The sequence below is a fragment of the Triturus cristatus genome, chromosome 6 (assembly GCF_964204655.1).
Source record: "Triturus cristatus chromosome 6, aTriCri1.1, whole genome shotgun sequence".
NCBI classification, from domain to species: domain Eukaryota; kingdom Metazoa; phylum Chordata; class Amphibia; order Caudata; family Salamandridae; genus Triturus; species Triturus cristatus.
The window spans coordinates 1495458984-1495482644 of record NC_140589.1 but is presented as its reverse complement, the minus strand read 5'-3'; the positions used below and the strand labels follow the sequence as shown (position 1 = coordinate 1495482644).

Genomic DNA, 23661 nt, shown 5'->3' with positions numbered 1-23661 from the left:
CATCCATCCATCCATACACTCAATTCTGTATGCTTGTTCTTAGCAACTTACGGTTCACAGCCTCTAGTTCATTACACAATTGCCTTTCTCTCACACTTACTCCCCACGCTCCCTTTGAACTCCACATCGATTCATGCACTCAGTCTAGCTATCCAATATTCACTCACCCATTCAATTATTCATCCTTTACCTTACTTATTCACCAATTCTCTGCTACTACACCATACACTGCCCTTTGACCAGAGTGCCCCATTCTCACAACAATACACTTATCCTCACACACTGCCTATGCCTCCTTCACACATTCATGCCCTTACAACAGCCATCTACTGATGCAATCACTTCCAACCATACAATCAATCGTTCTTCCATCCAACCATTAAGACAGAGTAGCACTCACACTACACACACGACACCTATCACTCACATAGTTACAGGCTCACACATCTACAGCATTCTTATAGAAAAATAACAAAGAATGGTAAACAGAATGGCTTATAACTGAAAGTGCATGTCAGACGTAGTGGCTTTAGTGAAAGGCTGCTTGTAGTAAGGCATTCTGAATGTTTATTGTTTTTTCACATTGGGAAGCCTGACTCCAAGTTGGCTGTCAAGAAGGGTTGCAAAATCAGTTTATTTAACCTCTTCAGTGCCCATGACGAGCTGGACTCGTCATGGGCCGCGGTAGCGCTGTGCCCATGACGAGTCCAGCTCGTCATAGACCCCGCCCGCTAATGCAACGGCCGGCACAGGGCGGGGAAAGGGGCGGGCACTGAAGGGGTTAAGCCTCTGGTGGCTTCTCTTCAGCCTGCAAGGGTGAATCATTTCTTTTGTGTTTTTAAGCTTCTGCTGCAGAAATGATCAAGTTGTTTCAGCAAGGAGAATCCTTTGTGAACGCACTACCTGAGGCACTGCAACGGACTACTCCCCTGTTCCATTCTGGACCATGTTTTATCCAAAGCAGCCTAATGGACTGCACATCTCATTTCATGCTGCGATGATGGGAAGTGGTTCACCCACCTAGAAGTGTAGACGCAACACTACCTCACCTCTCACGCTCCTCTAGCTGCTGTGGTCAGATCCAGTCGTGAGCTGGGCAATCACTGCATCATACGATACCTGGGACCAGCAGCTACATACTTTGTCAGACTACCAACTGAAAGTAAAGGGATCTTGCTCCCTCTCAATTCAGGTCGTCTATCTGGAGTAGCCATTGAATAAATGAGAATTCCATGCCTGTTGGGCGCTAGATGAGGGAGGCAATTAAATCTACCCTGGAAAAAATTATATGTTGCATGTTGTCTATGAAAGTCTTTTGCTAGAAAACAGCAGGGCTCTTGAGCTTCTCCTTGCCAGCTGTCAGTACCTCATAAAAAGATGCCTTTCACTGTGCATTGTAGTAATTATAGTACTGCATTCAATAAAGGGTAACATAACTACAACTATCAGAATCCAACCTTAACAAGAAATGTCAAAGCCAATAGGTTTAGCTTTAAGGTAATAATACATGCAAAGAGCATCTGTGCAGGAGTGTGTTTGCATGCATAAGCACTTAAAAAAATAAATCTATAACAAGCATTGGCCAGGCTAACAGTGTGCTTGACCTGTCCCTTTTTGCAGGATTATCCCCAAACGTTTTGCCTTCCTATGCCTGTTTTTCAGACCTTCTTTTTGTTGGCTTTAGGACTCTAACTGCTAATCAGTGTTAAAGTGCATATGCTCTCTCCTCTAAACAAGATAAGATTGGTTTACACCTGCTTGGCATATTTGATTCACTTGTAAATCCCTTGTAAAGTGGTATCCCATATACCAAGGGTCTGTAAATTAAATACTACTAGTGGGGCTGCAGCACTGCTTGTGCCATGCACAGAGGTAGGCTCTGTAACCTGTCTCAGGCCTACCACAGCAGGGCATGTGTGCGCAGTTTACTACCTCTTTGACTTGCCATTTAAAACTACTTGCCAAGCCTTAAACTCCCCTTTTATTACACATAGGTCACCCCTGAGGTAGGTCCTAGGTTGCCCTAGGGGCAGGGTACTGTGTACGTAGAAGGTTGGACATGTGCCTTTATGTGTGGCATGTACTGGTAGTGACAACCAGCCTAGTTTATTTTCACCATTGGAGGCCTACTTCTCTCATAGGCTAACATTGGGAATTCCCTTATATACTTTTAAGTGGTCATTTCTGATCAGAAAGTAGTGGCGTTGCCATGTTTGATATGTTTAGAATAGTGGGGATAAATTCTCCTTAATGTTGTAGTTAGATTTTACAGTACTATTTTCGAAATGGCTACGCAAACAAATAATGCAATGAATGCTGAATAAATCATACATTCACCCCCACTCAAGAGATCTGGGTTAAATTCATTGTTCATTTGCTCACCATGCCACCCCAGTTTGGACCCAGCTATATGCAAATCAGTCTTTACCCTGTGCCTCATGGGAACAGTCCAGCCCGAACTGCCAAGCCAGGTCCTCCCTGGACCGGAAACAAGCATCCTAGGACCAGTTTCGTGGTTTCACCCCTCATCAGCCAGGATAGCTTGATTCCAGTGGCACAGTGAGCCCAGGACCCACGTCTGGGCATACCTGGCGCACTTAGGGCGAGAAAGCAAAAGACACATAATTGATGGACGAAAGCAGAACAAATCAAAACATTCACCCTCAGTAAAGAGATCTGAGTTAAATCCATCAATCTTTTGCTCACCATGCCACCCCAATTTATACCTTCCCGTATGCAAATCAGTCTTGACCTCATGGGAACAGTCCGGCCCGAACTGCCAAGCCAGGTCCTCCGTGGACCGTAAACAAGCATCCTAGGACCGATTTTGGGGTTTCACCCTTCATCAGCCAGGATAGTTTTAATATAGTGGCACTGTGAGCCCAGGATGGATTTAATCCAGATCTCTTGACTGGGGGTGAATCTCTTGATTTGTTCTATCCATCAATTGTGTGTCTTTTGCATACCCGCCCTAAATGCGCTGGGTGTGCCCAGACGTGGGTTCAGGGCTCACTGTGCCACTGGATTCAAGCTATCCTGGCTGATGAGGGGTGAAACCCCGACACCGGTCATAGGGACAAATTGGGAAAAGCTCCTGGCCCAGACAATCTGGATGTGTGGCTGGGTCCCTTAACAGCAGCCTTTAATGTGATCCTAGCGGAAGGTGTAGTCCCAAATCCCTGGAGGTCATCCATAATAGTACCTATTCATGAAAAAGGGAGGAGGGACGATCCTACTAATTATCGCCCAATTGCTCATTCTCGCTACTGGATGGTGTAGGTAAAATCTTTACCGCCCACCTGGAGACCTGGGTGGAGGACAACTGCATAATAACTCATCTTCAAGTCGGCTTCTGAAAGGGCCAGAGCACAATTGATCAAGTCCTGCGACTATATATGATTTGCTTGAAGTACGTGGCTGTTCGAAAGTCATCTCTCTTTCTGGTTTTAATAGACCTAAAGACTGCTTTTGACCTGGACCAGACTACATTTAGGCGCATCTGGATTATGCTGTTCCCAAATACCTGTTAAACCTGCTAATTAAACTCCAAACAAGTAATATAGCAGATGTAAAATAGGTCATAAAGGCGAGTGCACGACCATATTTGGCATATACACAGGGGTTAGGCAGGGATGCGTGTTAGCACCAATTCTATTTAACATCTATATCAATGACAGGGGGAAGCTGCATATCGATCTTGCCCAAATGTACCTAAGCAAATCCCGATCCTTATATTCGCAGATGATGCGGTCATTTTAGCATGCACAGAACTGCCAATGCACCAGTTATTGGAAGGATTTTAGCTTTTCTGTAAATCTATGAAATTAACGATCAACATACAGAAAACACAGTTCATGATAATGAACTCAAAGCCCACGTTAAAATAGTATTTCAAGATCTATGGAAATCCAATAGAACAGATTAAAACCTTCAACTAGTGGGTATTCGGATTGATGATAAGAGTCCTTGGGGCACCCAAGTAACCAAGTCAAAAGCGGTTCTCTCCCAAGAGGCCGGAGTGGTTCGGAGATTTACAAGCAAGTGTAATAACCGTAGGAAAAAACCTGCACTGACTGCGGATAAAACCAAAGCAATAGCTGCAAAAGCTCTTATGGCGCTGAAATATGGGGACATGTAAATGTGCAGGCCTTACAAAAAGTGGAAAACACCATCCTGAGATGATTGTTACCCCTAGGTCTAGGGACACCATTGGTAATTCTCAGAGCCAAATTGGGAATGACTTCTGCTGCAGAATACATCGCTTTTCAGCCAGTAAGCTATTGGATATGAGTACGGTACCAAAAGAGCCTGAAGGACATCCTGAGATCCCTAAATTGTAAATGTTTGCCTTGGTTTAGAAACATTTGAGTATATCCTAAAATCAATAGATTGTCCCGATTTATGGCTTTATCCAGATAACATGACTAAAGCCACTTTACCAAGGGTGATAAGGAAATTCTGGGCTTTCATGTGGCAAAAGCATGGGGCTACAAAAAGTGCCCTAGTGTCTAAAAATCTGGACCTGAAAGTTGAACCCCGCTGGGAGCCTTTCCTTGACTGGATTGCGCCACCTGAAAAAGGGCTCTATACCTCAGATTTAGGCTAAGTATGTTACGGGTGCAAACCTATACCAAATCCTTGTCCAAGAGTTACGGTCAGAGAGCTGGAATGTGCAACTGTTCCAGGGGCGGCCCAAAAACTTTGAAGCATTTTATGCTACTCTGTGGCAAGTCATTAGCCTCCCCGAAGGCGTTACCTCCGCCTCCTGTTTTTAAAACACTGTACAAGGAGCTGTAAGGATGTCCTTTCATTTTTATATAGAACTGATCAGTGAGAGATCTATCAGGCTGAGGCATTATACATTTTCGCTGCTTGGAAGGGAAGATGACCGATTACAACATAGGGATGGGACAGTAGCAACCTTAGCAAGATAGAGAATCAAGGGATATTATTATTATATTTTATTCCTGTCTGGAGCATCAGGTTGATACTCGGAACAAATGGTTGTTACAGTTCTAAATTGCACTTTCTTTCAATGGGGGGACTAGGCCGGTGATTTGAGCCCATATAGATACTACCTAATAAGCGAGTGGTAGAGCTTTACTGCAGTTTTACAAGGTGGTCCAAGGTTATAAATGTCTATCTCTGGCATCAATATATTTTTAAAAGACTTTGCCCTGCACAGATGCACTTTAGCTGGCACCTCTTGAGACGCCTTAATACTTCCAAGCCATCAGCTGGCATAGTCAAAAATTACTTATAGCACTCTTCTTCGCCCGTGGCATATTTTCGTATACCTAGATATGCTATTTTCTGTCCCAGTTTAAAAAACAAATGCACCCTTGATCTAATACATCTATGATTTTATTTGTTATGCCTCCCAATGTAGCTAAACTGCACCTTATTTGTGATGTAGTGGAGGTTAATATACACATCCATGTTATCAAGGGAAGCCAGGCAGACTATTTGCAAACCCAATGAGGTGTTTAACATATTCAGGCAATAGCCTGCATCTATGAAATTATAGAATGGAGGCATTCTAGCATAAGGGATCATGCTGAGGGGAATGTAGAATTCGGGGCATGTATTAATATAATGAGGTGTATACTTTTGGGGATTCTGCAATGTGTAATTTTATGATTTATTATTGTATGGCCTTACTGCAAAGCTGAATCAATACATTTGACTTGAGACTTGACTTGAGCTGGGGTAGAGCTGTTCCCTGCCCCACTTACATTTCATAGGGCTGGCTTCAGTACACTCACAAATAAACTTGCCACCAGCTCATTATTACCCTAAATCACTTGGAGCTTGGACAGGGGAAGTAAGGAAATATCCAGAAACAGATGGGGGAAGGGAGTAGAAGTTTCTCCCACTTCAAAAGCTGGCACCAAGTACATATATTGGACTCTCAGACCAATTCTTTGGTGCACTGCTGAAACCGTGGAAGAATTTAGAAGGACTGGCTTGTTCTTCAGATGACTGCTCTGCTGCTTGAGGTGTGCTTTGTTCTTCAGAAGATGGCCCTGCTGCTTGAGGAGGCCTGCGTTGATGCTTGAAGGAGAGAGTATCATCTCCTTGAAACCAGGACTACCAGAATAACTCCAAGGGTGAGTTGGCTGACCTCCTATTCTAAGCTACAGGGAAACAACACGCTCCAGAGGCTCCCTGCAACTGACCAGCTGACCTGCTACTACTGGCCCTGCCTGGACCTGCAACTGTTCCTGTCTGAGCCCTGCTGGCATCTGCTGGAGTGAGAACCTGATCCAAAAGAGGCACCTTCTCAGGTCGTGGACTCTTAGCTGACATCAGTTGAGCTGTTACTGTGAAATCCGGGAGTTTTGAATTCTGCACACTGACCTTTGAGAAGGTAACTTTTTCAGTTGGACTAACCTACTCCCTATATCCAGCCTGTACTCCATCGCAGTCGGCCTGAAGGTGTGACTTGGTTCCAGTCTAGCACAACCAGATACCTATAATTATTGCTTTCTGCTTCTTGGTGCTATTCTTACCTAAACCACTAACATTGCATATCTCCAATTCTCTTAATTGTATTTTCGTCATTTTGGTCTCAAATTATTTATTACACTTTACTCTATTTTTGTAAAGTCAGTTTTAACTTCATTACTGTTTGTATACTGCAAAAATACTTAACACAGTGCCTCTGAGTTAAGCTTGACTGCTTTTGTGCCAATCTACGAGACAGTTAATCACACGTTAATTTAGTGACTTTTGTGGTTCACCCTGACAAGTATTGTGTTTGTTGCTTGAGAGGGGGTTTTAACCCCCCTCAATCAAAAACAATTTTCTACAGTGAAATAGTTAGATTAGCTATTACAAACTGATTACACGTTGACACTGCAGTTAAAGAGACGCTAGCAGCTTATCATACCACTTCACATTAAACTACATCTCTTCTTTTCAGGCTCTTAGAAGTTGCAATTTGTACACACTAGTTGAACCTCAGTGGAAAAACCAGGTAGGTCCTATATTCAATTCGGTGTCATGCACAAAAGGGATTGAAAACAAGGTGAATGCAAAGCAACAGATCTTAACCAGTTATGTTGAGTTCACGAGACAGACAACTTTGATATCTGTCACTGCCCAACCTGACAGCCTTTGAAAAGGTATCCTTTAGCCATTTTTTCATTTGGGTTTGAATTTGTTTTATGAATACTGAATTTATATTACATGTCACACATGGCCTGCCCCTTGTTATTGAAGTTGTGAGCAATGCAAACATGCTGTGCTTTTTAAACATGCACTGTTTGGACTATGATCTGTCTTATCCTCATTTGCCTCAATACGTTTAACGTTTATGGAGGAAGAATGAGAATAGTGAAGGTGGGACAGAATCCAAGCCTTGCCAATACATGTGAAATAAATAAATGTTAAGTCTGATCAAAATATTTCTCTATGCAGAGGTCCATAGCAATTACTATTTTTTTTATAAATCTTGTTTTGCATACTAGTTGTAGTGTTACAGTAAGAAAGATGTGTTACTGTTCCCATGGTGAAGCCAACTTGGTCAGGCTCAAAGTATGATGGGGGTGGCCGTTGTGCAGTTTGTTTTTTCCAGTTTCAAGGATTTCACGCTCATTAGAGTTACATTTGCTGGGGGTGTTGCTGTAGACTTACTGAAACTAGTGCTAAATGAGGTTCCTACTTATAGGGACCTTCAGATCTTCATTTTACTTTTTTATGGTAGCAATATTAACAATTATCACCCATTTAGCCTATGTGCAGATAGGCTGCAATAGCCCCGGATACTAAAATTAACTTTATCATACATCGCACACCGAGCTCTAGTGCCACCAGGAACTGTGTCAACAATACTCATGAAGGATTGACAATTGAGTGGGCAGGGAGCCGAGTTTCTCTAAGAAAGTCTGATTGTGAAGAACACCAGTTAACTCACAATGTCTCTCCATGCATCTCATATCTGCTCAGGTTTCACAAAAATTTGATAGGACAGTAGCAACAGAAGCCACCCTTTTCAGCATTTAATGTGACCGAGAACTGAATATTCTTCTCAAACTCTATTAAGCACCCATATGCATACAGCCATCCACCTAAGATCGACATGCACCCTAGCTGGAAGACCCTTTTAGGTCTGTGTGATCTCCCTATGCAAAGTATGCAGGATGATGTCTGCAGTACTATAGAGACTGTGAATCTCCTTGGTTTGTGACGGACTCAAACCAGTATTGATCAGGGATGTACATACTTACTAATAAACAAGATATTAAAAAAGGCAATTGGTGAGAAGTGAAAAACAAGGAACTGAAAGTTGGAGGGTTTCCAAGGAAGAGCTAGGGGAGTTATCACACAAAGGTCCATGGGAATGCACAAAGTTAACTTTTCTCACCTGCATGGACATTACTGTGCTGCGCCAGAGAAGCTCTCAAGCCAAATGTTTTCCCGCACACTTCACACTTATAAGGCTTGGCACCCATGTGACATCGTTTATGACACTTTAAGTATTCGTTTGTTGTAAAATGTTTTCCACACACATCACATCTGAAAAGCCGCTCTCCTAGAAAGATACATAGTATACATGTGAGTTTATTTAAAGTTACACAATGGGAATATTATATGCATTTTACATCACACTTTCAAAAGGAAATTGCCTACAGAATCATAAACTGTATTGACAATTCAAAAGATAGTGTAAGTGTTAGAAATGGGGGTCTCTAGTTGACAGGGGTAGGTACCTTTGTCCAAATAGGGACCCTTGCTTCTAGTAAGGGTAAGGGGGATACACACTTTAGATAACCCTTGCTCATCCCATTGGTAACTTGGCACGAGCAGACAGGCTTATCCCAAAGGCAATGTGGAAAGTATTTGTATCAACACTCACAGTAACACAGTGAAATCACCACAAAGGGACACCACACCAGTTTAGAAAAATAAAGTATCTTTATCTAAACTAAACAAGACCAAAACGACAAAAATCCAACATACACAGTTAAAAATATGACTTTCAAAAGGTTTCAAGAACTTGTACCACAGAAAACTATGGACGTGTGTCTTTTCACCAAAGTACCTGTAGTTGTGTCAAAGTTCACCTAGCCAAACAGCCGCAGCGTTGGAAAACAAAGAGATGCGACACTCCTGAGAGCCTGAGGAGGCGAAGCGACAGTCCTGCTGCATGCAGAGGAAGGGTTGCATCTATTCCGGTCTGAAGGGGGAGTGATGCACAGATTCTTTGTGCCGGTTCCGGTCCGAAGGTGATGCGTCGGGGAAGCGTTGAGCACAGGTACGATGCATGGATCTTCGGGATGCGTCTGCGTCGGTCCTCTTCAGCCGTGATCCCTCGATGCGTCGATTCTTGCAGCGACAACATTCGTAGCGGCACGGCGATGCGTGGAAATTCTTCTTGCGCCGTGGAGATAGGTCGGGACAATAGCCACAAGAAGAGCGAGGAGTCGATTTCTGTAGCTCTTTGAGTTTCTTCTCTCTTCCAGCTCCCAAACAGCAGCAACAACCACCAGATGCCCAAAACTGACACAGGTACCTCAAGGCAGGTCAGAACTCACAACAGCAGAGTTCAGGGGAGCTGGGGGTGAAGTTGTTTTGTTTTTGAGACTTCTGAACAGGAGGCCAGCTCACTTCATGCCCTTGGAGATCTCCTTCAAGCAGGGGACACAGCACACAGCAAAGTCCTTCTCCTTTCCTTGGCAGAAACAGCAACTGCAGGCCAACCCCAGACACACAGCAAGGGCAGTACTTCTCCTCTGTCGCTTCAGTTCTTCTCCTCTGCAAAGGTTCCTCCTGAAGTTCAGGGGTTTTAGGTCTGATACTCATACCCCATAATGTCTTTGTTCTCTTTGTGCAAGGGGCTCTGAGCCCAGTTCAAACCAGTTCTGGGGGCACTCTGCCAGTGCACTACAATATCCTTTGTTAGTGTGAGCTCTGGTGCCAGACACACCACAGGGGGGCGGAGCCAGCATTGTGGAAGGCAGGCACAGCCCTATTCAGGTACAGGTGCTACTCCTCCCACCACTCCAAATGCAGATCAGGCCTATTCAGCCTAGTGCTGACTCACCCAGACTCCTGGAGCCACCCCAGCCCCTGTCACTCTAAAGCCAGACAGTCAATCCACAAACAGGCAGAGGCACACAGGAAGGTTGAACAAGAAGACAGCCACTTTCTAAAAGTGGTAATTTAAAACACACAATTTAAAAACCATCTTTACTAAAAGATGTGTTATTTAATTCTGAGATCAGGGGTACCAAACTCAATTTTTCCATCTTATCCCTATGGGAAGATTTGCTTGTAAAATGTAACAAAGCATTCCCCATTCTGTCCTATGGGCAAATTAGCCTTTCAATAACGAAATTGGCAGTATTTCACTATCAGGACATGTTACACATACCAGTACGTGTCCTACCTTTCACATACACTGTACCCTGCCCAGGGGGGTACCTTGGGCCTACCTTAGAGGTGTCCTATGCGTTATAACCGGGAAGGGTGAGGCCTGGCAAGTGGGTGCACTTGCCAAGTCGACATGGTAGTTAACAAACTGCGTGCAGGGACTGCAGTGGCAGGCCTGAGACCTCTTTTCAGGGCTACTCATGTGGGTGGCACAACCAGTGCGGCAGGCCCACTAGTAGCATTTAATTTACCCGCCCTGGCACACATAGTGCACTTTACTAGGGACCTACTGGTGAAACAAATATAATCAGGGAGAACCAATCACAATATCAATTTACACAGGGAGCACATGCACTTTGACACTGATCAGCAGTTGCAAAGTGCCCAAAGCATCTAAACCAGCAAAAACGAAATCCAGCACAGCAGCAAAAACACAAAACAAAAAATTCTCACACCATCCCTTCCAAGTTGAATCATTTTGGTTAGGAGACAAGCCGGCTATGTGGGTAATGGTAGGTCGGCAGAGGGCTGAAATAAGAAACCTGGTAGCTCTACTAAAAAGAGCTATCAATCTACAACATTTTAGACATATTTTCGTTATGCTTTCCTAACTTACCTGTTCCAGAATTAAACATCTACCTATGTTAATCACTTAGTTATTTTAAACAGCATTTATTTATTTAACAGGCTCAAGGGTTCACACCACTGTGATATCAGTTAATCTTTCAGAAAAAAAATCCCATAACATAAAATAACTTGACTCCTCGTGGAGGACCAGCACAAACAGGGCACCCATAGGAGCTGTAAGGAGAATGAACTTCTCATACATCACACAATTAGGGCAATTGCCACCATGAGCTTGGTTATTAACACATGGGCTAAAGGGGGAGCACAGAGGGTAAGGCATAGAGGACAGGCAGCAGGTATTTCACAGTTCCTCCCCTTTTTAGGTCGAGCCTGGACAGTGCATGCGCTGCACTGCATGGCATAATGTATTCAGGTAGGGATTTGAAGCTCCACCCATATTTTTCATTGGCTTGTGCCATTGTCCACTTTAAAATGTGGCTGTTCATTGGTCAACAGGCTTAGTTGTCCCTTCTTAGTACCGCCTTGTCTAATTTTGTAACCTCCCATGACGACACCTCCTGTTACATGTGCTTTTACTCGGTAGGCTTTAATTACAGCCTCCAAGCACTATTTTCTCGAATTGCTTTGTCCTGCCTGCTGTTGTAGGCACGACACGCTCTATCCTAACGCTTATTTTATTTATTTTTATAGAACGGGCGCCGAACGCATTTGCAAAGTAATAGGTCTCTCATTTGCGAGAGTTTAAGCTATTGGGATAGTAAATGACAATGCCTTTTATTTATCTATTTTAAAAACAACAAATAAATAAAAGGCATTGTCATTTACAATGCCAATAGCTCAAACTCTCGTAAATGCGAGACCTATTGCATTGCACATACTTGTTGCCTATGGTTTTGCCTCCACCACTCATTGCCTCAGTCTGATACGCTGACTGTTATGCCGGCTAATAAAAAAAGGAGCTAGGATTCAATGACATAGAGTGGATTCAGTTCCCTCAGAGCAGGTAAAAGCACAGCCTCTGCCCCTTACTCTGCGCTTATAAGCATGTTATCCATGTGGAGGATGAGGAAAGACTCAGCGTGCTTCAAATCCACAGAAGCACAGTTTCCATGTAGGTTCCACTTTGCACATCTACAGCAAGTACAGTGTTAAGAACCCAGCATCCAAAATGCAATCTGGCCATGCCTGGTAGCGTCAAATTGCTAATATTTTACCACAATGGTTGAAATGCTAAGAGCAGAACGGTTTCCTCACAATTCAGTCCTAACTTCTTGTATTTGACTTCTCTGGAAACTGTTTCAGAATGCAGCACATTTCAGGCTTTGTCAATGGGCAGCAGAGGAATGATTGCCTGGAAGATGGTAGGCTGTGTGACAGTCCTTACAAAGGCACAGGCAAAATGTATTATTGACCATTCAGGAGGTCAGTGACATTAATTCTAGTCCTTACTTTTCTTAGGAGTTTTATTCCTCTTGTGTTGACTGTAATAATTAGTTGAAACTTCATGAGGCCATTTTTGAAAAAAGAACAATATGCATTTGTGTTACACTAACCTGTATGAGTTCGTTTGTGGCCATTAAGTTTGCCTTTATCAGCAAAACAAGCTCCACAGTCTTCACAAATATACGGCTTTTCTCCAGTATGTGACCTGCAATCCACGAAACAAAATGCAGGATACTTCAGGTAAACAGTAGAAATTCAAACAACTAACTTTAACAAATACAATATGACACAAAGTACATTGCATGTTCATTTAATCTGTAGTATCATTTCAAATCAATTCTGATAAATGTATTTTATTTTGGTTAGGTAAATTGTATGGTTTCCATAGCTTAGTAATGGGCATATGTGTTCACTATCTATATTTATTGATTAAACCCCCTCCACCCTCGTCCCCACCTATCTATCTAACCAACTAACCATCCAACAACCATCTATGTAGGACTACATCTTTACATATAGGAGTTGACTCAAGATAGTTAATGGGAGCGCATAAAGGTAGAGAAATTGAAATAATGTACAGTTTGGTTATGCAGGAGAACTCTTCCTTTGCGGTATTATGTTTGCATATCTCCATGTTTTCGATAAGCATATTTGTGTATATTTGATTTCATGTGTATTTAACACTGCCATATTGTTTGTTTTCCCGTCTATTGTAGGCCACTCTGACCCATGTATGCCAAAAATGTTTCTTCCTAGGAGGTTGTTATTGAATATGTGATCTGCCTTTAGTTTAGAATTTGTTTTTTGTTTGTAACTTATTGTTTGATTTGAAAATTCAATAAAAATAATTTAAAAAAAAAAGGAGAACACTTCCCAGCTGTTGTGCTTGGAAGATGCGAATCCGACAGAAGGAAGTTCACACCGGTTGGCGATTTGAATCTCAGCGCCTCAGGTAATGTGACGATATAGGGAATCACCATCCTTTGAATGCCTTGCAGAATAGTGGAAGGTGTATCCATCCCAAGAGAAAGAATCTCAGAGCTTAAATGAGGGACTCCTAAAATAGGGTTACTATTCACCAGTAGAGTAGTGACACTCAACCCCAAACAGGAGGAGCATTCAAGCAGAGATACTAGGGAACATAACATGAACCCCGATATCACTCTATCCTGTGATGTAAATACATATCACTTTTGGTTGCCACCTTGACAAAAGAATAAATAGTAAACAAAGGATTTCTTACATCTCTTTATAAAGGAAATGAGGATCCTCAGGGCTAAGCTTTCTCTCCTTTCGTATCCCTTCTTGATCCCTTTCATTGTTTATCAATATTTTCCTTTATCTGATTCCTTTTTCTTAATCATCTTTGTTGGAACGCTGGATAAAATCATCACAAGGAGCCCAATGTAGTGAAGACATATGTTTATTGCCAAACATCCCAGCCACAGCTGAGAGAACACAGATCTGAATCGCGGTTAACCGCTGATAAAATCCCCGGAACAGAATATTCCATTGTACATGAAGGGGGTAGAAGCAGGGAAGGAAACACTTGGGAGATACCACAGATCCCCCTTTCTTCATAAAACATGATGTTTGTTTATGCCTCTATTCATCATGTGGGTCTCATTATCTAGCATACTGCTATTGTTATTAGTTTCCACAACAGGAGGCTGACTTGAATTGTCCTTGACCGCAGAGTAATTGAGCTTCACTCATGATGGTCCGGGGGGCCAGGGAGGAAGAAATTATGCATCAGCTGGCGTATCAACCTTAATCTCAAACTATGGGTAGGAATGGGGTATGGGTAGAAATCTAAAGGTTGTAAGCCTAAATGTTAGAGGATTGAATAACCCAGTGAAGCGGTCTGCAATCCTTTCTCTGTTGACAATTTTGGGAGGGGGCATTTGCCTTTTACAGAGACTCACCTTTTCTCTAGGGACACTATGCGCACAAGACGCTTCCCACAGCAATTCTGGTCCTCTGGACCGGCCAAGAAAAATGTGGTGGCAATCCAAGCACATTTACCTGGTAAGGTAGTGGCCACTCTAGCTGAAATACGAGGGCGTCTGTTGGCGATTAGAATTTTATGGGATAACACATACATCACATTGGCCTCTATCTATACCCCTAATACCCAACAAGAATCATTTACTCTTAAAGCAGAGGTGTTGACATCCCCAGATGCGGCTGTACTGGTGGGAGGTGATCTTAGCAAACACAAGGTGATCTTAACCTGGTGATGGACACAGAAATGGATCGGTCTGGACAGAGGTCGATACAGGCCGGGGCCTTCTCCTCCGGGGTTTGGGGTGGTTGGCAGATAATGGTCTGCAGGATGTCTGGTGCTCTCATCACACTGGAGTGAAACACTATACCTATTACTCTGCGGCCCATAAATCGTATGCTCGGCTGAACCACTTTTTTGCCTCCAAGCCACTGGCTCGCCGATTAGTGGACTCTTCTATTGAGCCTAGATCTCTCTCTGACCATGCTTTAATCACGGGTAGCATCCACACACACCATACCCAGACAACTCCCCGTAGCTGGAGCTTGAGGGAAGGCCTCTTGCATTCCCCAGAGATCGTGGCGGCGATAAAAAATAAGCTAGTAGAATACCTACAGTTTAATGATGTGGGGACCGCATCCTTGGCTGCTGTCTGGGAGGCATTGAAAATGGTGATGAGAGGAGAATTTATCGCAACCTCTGCAGCAGAGAATAAGGTCAGGAGAGAAAAACGACAAGAGCTTGAGCACGGAGTGGCAGAAATGGAATCAATACACAAAAGAACGGGGCTCCAAGGGTGTGGAGAGAACTAGAGAAAAAAAGACTTTTATTGAAACGTTTAGACCTAGATAGGGCAGAGTATGCACTTCTCAGACTACGCCATATATTTTGTGCACAGAGGCTATGGGCTAAAACACAGACATCCTCGATTCTGGCGTTTAAAAGACCATCTGGGGAGGAGGTCAGTGCTGATTCGCAAATAATAGATGTCTTTAGATCCTTTTATCACACACTCTATATGGGGAAGGACCCACCGGTACTAGACCCTTGCTCTTATTTAGAGAACTGTACCCTCTCTAGCCTGCCAAAATCTACGGCTGAGCAGCTTGACCAACAGATATGCATAGAAGAAGTAATCTCTGAAATCTCCGGCTTAAAACGGGGAAAGACCCCGGGCCGGGATGGCTGCTCTGCCCTGTTTTACAAGTCTTTCTGTCAGGAACTAGCACCCTTCTTGACTCAATTAGTCAACTCATTCCTGGAGACAGGATCAGTAACAAATTCCATGTCAGAAGCGGCTACCTCAGTTATCTTAAAACCCTCTAAAGACCCCACTGAGTGTGGGTCATACAGACCCATTTCCTTATTAAACATCGATCCGAAAATATTTGCTAGTGTCTTGGCAGCTCGCCTAAACCCTCTGATGGCAGACCTGGTTGACACCAACAAGGCTGGTTTTATTCCTCCTAGGTAGGGGGGAGATAATGCTAAGCGCCTTTTTCACCTCATGGATTGTGTGCAGAGATCACAAAGGCATGAGCTGTTTTTATCCATAGACGCAGAGAAGGCTTTCGATAGGGTGAGCTGGTCTTATCTGTCACTGACACTGTGATATTTTGGGTTTGGTGAAAATTATATCAGATGGATCAACTACATTTATCGGGCTCCCAGGGTCTTTGTCTGAGTGAATGGTACAACTTCCGCTACATTCCCGATCTCCCGCGGGACAAGGAAGGGATGCCCCCTGTTTCCCCTTTTATTTGCTCTGTATATGGAGCCTTTTGCGCAACGCCTGAGGGACGACCCACAAATTGAGGGACTGAAGTTTGGGAATGACACTCACATGGCCAGTTTATATGCTGATGATGGTATATTATCGCTTACTAACCCTCAAACTACCCTGCCTGCATTACTCCTAGAATTAGATACATTTAGCGACGCCACAGGCTTTAAAGTCAATCTGAATAAATTGCCCATACTGAATCTGTCGATTCCTCAGGCTATAGTAGACCGTATCCAGCATCAGTTTCCATTTCAATGGACACAGCAAGACATATTGTACTTGGGTATTCGGCTAGCCCCTACCATTTCACGAGCTGTGGCCCTAAATTATGCGATCTTGCTTGATCAAACAGCTTCGGATGGCCGGGTTTGGGAGAAGTGCGGCTGTAAAAAGGACGATCCTCCCCCGTATTCTTTATATCTTTCAAACGATTCCCTTGGCACCACCGCCAAAAGCGTTGGGCGAACTACAGTCCCTAATCAATAAATTTGTCTGGGGAGGGAAAAAGCTGCGCATATCGTTTTCACAACTGATGCTCGCTAGGAAGGAAGGAAGGAGGAGTAGGACTCCCTATGATTACCCAATATCATCAAGCATCGACCCTCCGGTATATTGTAGAATGGAACAGACCCCTGTCTGGTAAACACTGGAATTTTATGGATCAATCAATAGCAGGGGTCAACATATGGCGAGAGATTTGGCTACACCGCACACACAGAGCGTAGGGATTGTATTCCTCCTTAGTTACGTCTTTAACTATGAAGGTGTGGAATGCGATGGCTTGCAAGAGTGGCTGGACCACTTTTCCATCTCCAATAACCCCGATAGTGGATAACCCGGACTTTCCACTAGGCCGTGATTCGGCAGTGTTCCAAAGATGGAGGGAGGAGGGGTGCAAGAGGCCTGGATCGCTATTTGATACAAAAAGATTGATCCCAATTGAACAGCTGAAATGTGAATAGGACCTCTCCCCATCTGATGAGTTTGCATACCACCAGATTTGTCGTTGGGTTACATCGTCCTCCTGCCACGGAGGGGCGTCACAGCCGCTTACGACATTTGAAAAATGGTTGATTTGCAAGAAGGATGACCTGTGCCTGATTTCTGAATTGTACTCAATGCTTTCTACAGGTCACATGGGGAGACGAACAAAGGGTCAAGACCGGTGGGAGGCAGAATTGGGAAGGACACTCTCTGATAAAGAATGGGCTGATATACATTATCGTGCGTACCACACAGCACATAACACGGCAGGGTCGGAAATCGCATTTAAGGTTTTATCGTACTGGTGAACAAGTTACTTACCTTCGGTAACGCTTTTTCTGGGGGATACAGTATCTGCCTGTGGATTCCTCACCTTGTGAATATCCCCTGCGCCAGCATTCCACGGAACTTTTCCCCCCAGCTCTCTACGCCGACGTGGACGACGTCATAATGCATCGGCTCTACTCGCGACTCCGTATGACGTCACCGGAGCCATAAGAGAGCCACGTCGGCGTGATGACGTCAGTTCCACCCATTTTTACCGTGCCTCCGAGGCGCACAGGTGGACCAACGACAGATACAAAGTATACACAGTATACAAAATACAATCATATACACAAAGTATACAAGGAAAAGGAAAGCTAAATAAAACAAGCATTTCCTACCAATATACAAGAAAGTATAACAACATCTCAAGCAAGACAACTTTTAAGGTATACAAAGGTGGACAACGGGGAGGCGGGTGGGCCAGTGAGGAATCCACAGGCAGATACTCTATCCACCAGAAAAAGCGTTACCGAAGGTAAGTAACTTGTTCTTCTGATGGATACATCTGCCAGTGGATTCCTCACCTTGTGAATAGATTCCCACAGCAGTCCCCACTCCCGGAGGAGGGTGTCCACCTTCCTACACCAAAAAGTCTTGCAAGACAGAGCGCGCAAAGTGGCCCTCCCTCCTCAGAGTCCAAGCAATAATGCTTTGTGAAAGTATGGAGGGAGGCCCAAGTCGCGGCTTTACAAATATCTGCCACAGGAACACCCCTGGCCAAAGCAGATGTAGACGATTTTGCTCTAGTTGAATGAGCTCTAATACCCTCAGGAGGAGTCTTACCAGCCAGGGCGTAGCAGATCTTGATGGCAAGGATAATCCATCTCGATAAAGTGCGCTTGTGCACCGCTCTTCCTTTCGAATGACCAACATAGCCCACGAAGAGCTGATCGTCCAGACGAAAGTCTTTCGTTCTGTCCAAATAAAAACTCACAGCCCTCTTTGGATCCAGGCGATGGAGTCTTTCCTCCTCTTTGGAGGGATGAGGAGGTGGATAAAAAACAGGGAGAGTAATAGACTGCCCCAAATGAAACGGAGTAACTACTTTAGGCAGGAAAGCAGCCCATGTCCTAAGTACCATCCTTTCAGCATGTAATGTAAGAAAAGGGGGTTTGGAACTAAGAGCTTGAAGCTCACTCACCCTCCTTGCCGAGGTTATGGCCACAAGAAAGACCACCTTAAAGGACAACAGCCTCAAAGGACAGCTATGAAGAGGCTCAAACGGGGACCCCATCAGAAAAGTCAAGACAAGAATAAGGTCCCACTGTGGCATTACAAAGGGAGTAGGAGGAAACATGTTTGTAAGACCCTTGATAAACCTCAGTACAACCGGAGATTTAAATAGCGACGTTTGATCAGGAAGACATAGAAAAGCCTATAAGGCAGATAGATAGCCCTTAACCGTGGACACAGCACAGCCCTGCTGAGCCAAGGAAAGAGCAAACTGAAGCACATTAGAAAGATGGGCTTTTAAAGGGTCAATGGATCTCTCTCCACACAATTTAACAAATTTCGACCACCTGTAGGAATAAATGGACTTGGTGGAGTGTCGCCTGGCCGATAAAATAACATCCACCACATCAGGCGGGAGAGAGAATGAACTCAGGTTGCCCTGTTCAATCTCGAGGCATGAAGGTGTAAGCTCTGGAGGTGGGGGTGTAGAGCCTGCCCCTCCGATTGCGAGAGGAGGTCTGCCCTCAGAGGGAGACGGAGCGGAGGGCATGAGGAGAGGTTGAGAAGATCTGTGCACCACACCCTTCTTGGCCAATCCGGGGCGATCAATATGACGTGGGCCCGGTCTTGGCGAATCTTCCACAGAACCCGAGGAATCAAGGGTATGGGAGGAAATGCGTAAAGGAGTCGTGAACCCCAACTCAACTGAAACGTGTCCCCCAACGCCCCCTGCATCGGAAACTGGAGACTGCAGAATGACAGGCAGTGCGCGTTCTCGCGGGTGGCAAACAGGTCCACCCGAGGTGTCCCCCACGCCCGAAAGACGTGACAAACCACCTCCGGATGGAGCCTCCACTCGTGATCGGCGGAGAACTGCCGACTGAGACTGTCCGCACGTACGTTCAGCACCCCGGCCAGATGATTTGCCATCAGACAAATCCGATGGTCCTGAGCCCAGGACCATAGACGTAAGGCCTCTCTGCAAAAACAAAGAGACCCTTCTCCTCCCTGCGTGTTGACATACCACATCGCGGTAGTGTTGTCTGTCAGGACTTGAATCGACTGACCAGGGAAGGGAGGAAGGCCTTGAGCGCCAAACGAATCACCCGCAATTCCAGAAGGTTGATGTGAAGCAACCTTTCCTCTGGAGACCAAAGACCCTTGATCTCCAGATCCCCCAGATGAGCACCCCACCCTAGGGTAGAGGCATCCGTTATCACTGTGGCCACCGATGGAGGAAGATGAAAGGGCTTTCCTTGAGACAGGTTGCCCTCCACTCTCCACCAAGACAGATCCACTGCAGCTTCTCTGGAGATCCTGATCGACTCACTGAGATCTCCGTTGTGCTGATACCACTGCTTGCGGAGGCACCACTGGAGCGCCCTCATGTGCCAGCGTGCATGGCTGACCAACAGAATGCAGGAAGCGAACAGACCGAGCAGGCGAAGGACCTTCAGAGCTGGAACAACAGCTCCATTGTGGAATAAAGGGACCATCTCCTGAATGTCGAGAATTCTTTGAGGAGGAGGAAATGCTCGACACACAGTAGTGTCCAGTACCGCCCCTATAAACAGGTTGCGTTGAGAGGGCACCAGGTGAGATTTGGGCACATTGATCGAAAAACCCAAGTCGAATAACAGCTGAGATGTTACCTGCAGATGACGCTGCACCATCTCTGGGGACTCTGCCTTCAGAAGCCAGTCGTCCAGGTAGGGGAAAACTGGAATCTCCGACCTCCTGAGATGAGCAGCCACTACTGCCATCACCTTCGTGAAGACTCGAGGTGCGGTAGTAAGACCAAACGGGAGGACCGCAAACTGGTAATGTTGCGACCCAACTGTAAAACGGAGATACTTCCTGTGCGACTTCAGGATCGGGACATGGAAGTACGCGTCCTGCAAGTCGAGCGACACCATCCAGTCTCCTTGCTGCAACGCCTGAAGAACCTGTGCAAGGGTCAGCATCTTGAATTTCTCCTGTTTCAGGTAAAAGTTCAAGATTCGGAGGTCCAGTATCGGATGCAATTTGCCGTCCTTTTTGGGAATCAGGAAATACTGGGAGTAGCATCCCTGACCCCTTTCCTGCTCCGGAACCACCTCTATCGCCCCTTTTTGAAGCAAAGCCAGAACCTCCTTCTGCAGAAGAAGCAGATGGTCCTCTGAACAGTAACCTTGGCAAGGAGGGTAAGGGGGAGGAAACTCCCAAAAGGGAAGGGCGTACCCAGTCTCCCTAAGGTTCAAAACCCAAAGGTCTGTCGTAACAGATTTCCAACCCCGCAGAAAGTAGGACACCCGACCCCCCACAGGTCTTACATGATCCAGGATGGGGGATCTAGGGCTGCTTCCCTGAAGCCTCATTGGGAGCAGAGGAGGAGGAAGAAGAAGAAGGGTTGCGTCCAGAACCTCTCGACCCCTTGGTCTCCCTCTATAGGACCTATAGAGGGGATTCTGCTGTTGTTGCTGCTGCTGAGGCTGTCGGAAGGAGCGAAATGAAGACCTTCCGAAACGCCTAAACTTTTTTAAACCAAATCCTTAAGCAGGAGCTTGCAGACCCAAAGATTTAGCTGTTACCCTGCTGTCCTTAAATCTTTGTAGGGCGGAGTCAGCCTTTTCTCCAAACAATTTCTGTCCATCAAACGGCAAATCCACCAATGTGGCCTGAACGTCCGTGGAGAAACCAGATGAACGGAGCCATGCCTGCCTTCTTGTGGCTATAAACGAGCCCATTATTCTCGCCACTGAATCTGCTGTATCAAGCCCCGATTGAATCACTTGTCTAGCAGCAGCTTGAGTATCTGCGACCACCTCCATGAAGGACGCCTTATCACCCTCAGGCAGCTTAGGGGCTAAAGACTTCATTGAGTCCATTAAGGCATGCACATAACGACCCAGCAAGCACGTGGCATTGGTAGACTTAAGTGCCATACTTCCTGAAGAAAAAGTTTTCTTAGCCGCCTGGTCAACCTTTTTGGACTCCCTGTCCGCAGGAGACTGAGGGAACGCTCCCGAAGCATGCTTAGAGGAGGACGCCTGCACAACAAGGCTCTCTGGAGACGGGTGCGTAGAAAGAAAATCTGGATCCCCAGGTGCCACCCTGTATCTTCTCGCCACCTGCCTGGAAACCGCCGGAGAAGAAAGTGGTTTTCGCCATACCTCCAAAACAGGCTCCAAAATAGCCTCATTAAAAGGCAGTAAAGGCTCCGAAGTCGAAGTAGGTGAATGCAACACCTCTGTCAGCAGATTAGATTTATACTCCGCAGAGGGCAACTGTAAATCCAACAACTCTGCCGCCTTCTTTATAACCATATGATAAGGAATCAATTCCTGAGGTGGAGATGACCTAGATGAAGTATGCTCCCACTCAGGAGTCGTATCCAGGCCACTAGCCTCTTGTATCCCTCCAAACTCAGCAGAGGACGTGTCCACTTCACCTTCCTCTACCTCCACTCTATACCTTTCCTCATCCAAGGCTCTTTGGGCCTCCCTTCTCAACCGAATCCGTGGAGCCGGCGTCGTCAGCGCCGTATGCGGCGTCGGTGGAACCAGAGGTGTAGGAGTCGGCGGCGCCAAAGACGGAGTCGGCGGCACCGGACGCGGCGCCGATGGAGTCGGCAACGGCGTCGAGGAAGGCTCCGAAGCCTGATGATCCAGCCGGAGTCGCGATGGATCAGACGGCGCCGGAAACTGCCACGAAGGCGCCATCGGCAGAAAAGGCATAAACGGGGCCTGTGCATACTGCTGCGGTACCCCTAGAGCATACGCCATAGGACCCACGGGACCAGTCGGTGCACCGGATGGGAAGGCAGCCCGATTGAAGATTCCATACATGGCATTTAAAAAATGCGAAGAATCAGTACCTGGAGCCGGGAACTGCGGATAAGGAACCGATCCTGTATCCATCTGCGGAGTACTTGGCAACGGCGCCGCAGTGTCCTCTACCGGAGCCGAAGGATCCTCAGGCCCTGGAGAAGGCTCCTTCCTTTGTTCCTGCTCATCATCAGAAACAGACGACTCCACTGGAACCGGAGATGACGCCGGTGAAGGCGCCAGTGACTGCGCCGGGGACTGCGCCAGTGACCGCGCTGGAGTCCGCTTCGGCGAAGGAGATCCTTCCGAAGACTTAGGAGAAGGAGAAGGAGACAAATCCTTACTTCGACGTTGTCGAGGCGAAGCCGATCTGGACGCCTTGTTCTTAGAAGACCGGCGCCGAGAGGGATGCTTCCTTTTTTTATGATGTTTTTTAGACTTCGATGACCTCGAAGTCGAAGACTCCGGCCTCGACCTCTCCTTCTTTCTACCTCTCTTCTCCTTTCCGACCTTGGCCATAAAAAGCTTCCCCTTCCTCTCCTTCAACGCCTTCGGATTCATCCTCCTGCAGCTTGAACACTCCTCGACATCGTGGTCAGAAGAAAGGCACCACAAACAATCATCATGGGGTCCGTCATAGACATGTGGCCCCCACATTCCCTACAGGGCTTAAAACCCGACTTCCTCGTCGAAGACATTACAGATTTTCTCCAACAGTAACACCTAACAACTACAAAGTAGCAGGAGAGTACTGGAAAAACCGTTGCGCGTCGACGGCGCGGAAAAAAGGGAACTGACGTCATCACGCCGACGGGGCTCTCTTATGGCTCCGGTGACGTCATACGGAGTCGCGAGCGGAGCCGATGCATTATGACGTCGTCCAAGTCGGCGTAGAGAGCTGGGGAAAAAAGTTCCGTGGAATGCTGGCGCAGGGGATATTCACAAGGTGAGGAATCCACTGGCAGATGTATCCATCAGAAACTATACACCAGCATGGATGCACAGCTGGGACAAAAGCTAATCAGAACTATGTTGGAGAGGGTGTGGGATGACAGGATCCTTAGTGCATTTATTGTGGCACTGTCCCAAACTGCAGCGCTACGGGACAGGGGTGCTAGGTAATATAGGCAAGGCTTTTGGTACTTCCATACCTATATTCCCTGCATACACCATTT

The 23661-nt window shown here is 45.8% G+C and overlaps 1 protein-coding gene across 2 annotated transcripts in view; it reads right to left on the bottom strand.

Annotated features, from left to right (window-relative positions):
• Positions 1-23661, bottom strand: part of LOC146821594 (uncharacterized) — a 97139-nt gene that overhangs the window by 13498 nt on the left and 59980 nt on the right. For both annotated transcript variants that reach the window (XM_085612620.1, XM_085612619.1), the window contains exons 4-5: positions 12519-12613; positions 8369-8536 (exon numbers count right to left, since the gene is read on the bottom strand). In XM_085612620.1, coding sequence (XP_085468746.1) covers positions 8369-8536; positions 12519-12613 — 263 coding nt within the window. The remainder of the gene's footprint in view (positions 1-8368; positions 8537-12518; positions 12614-23661) is intronic.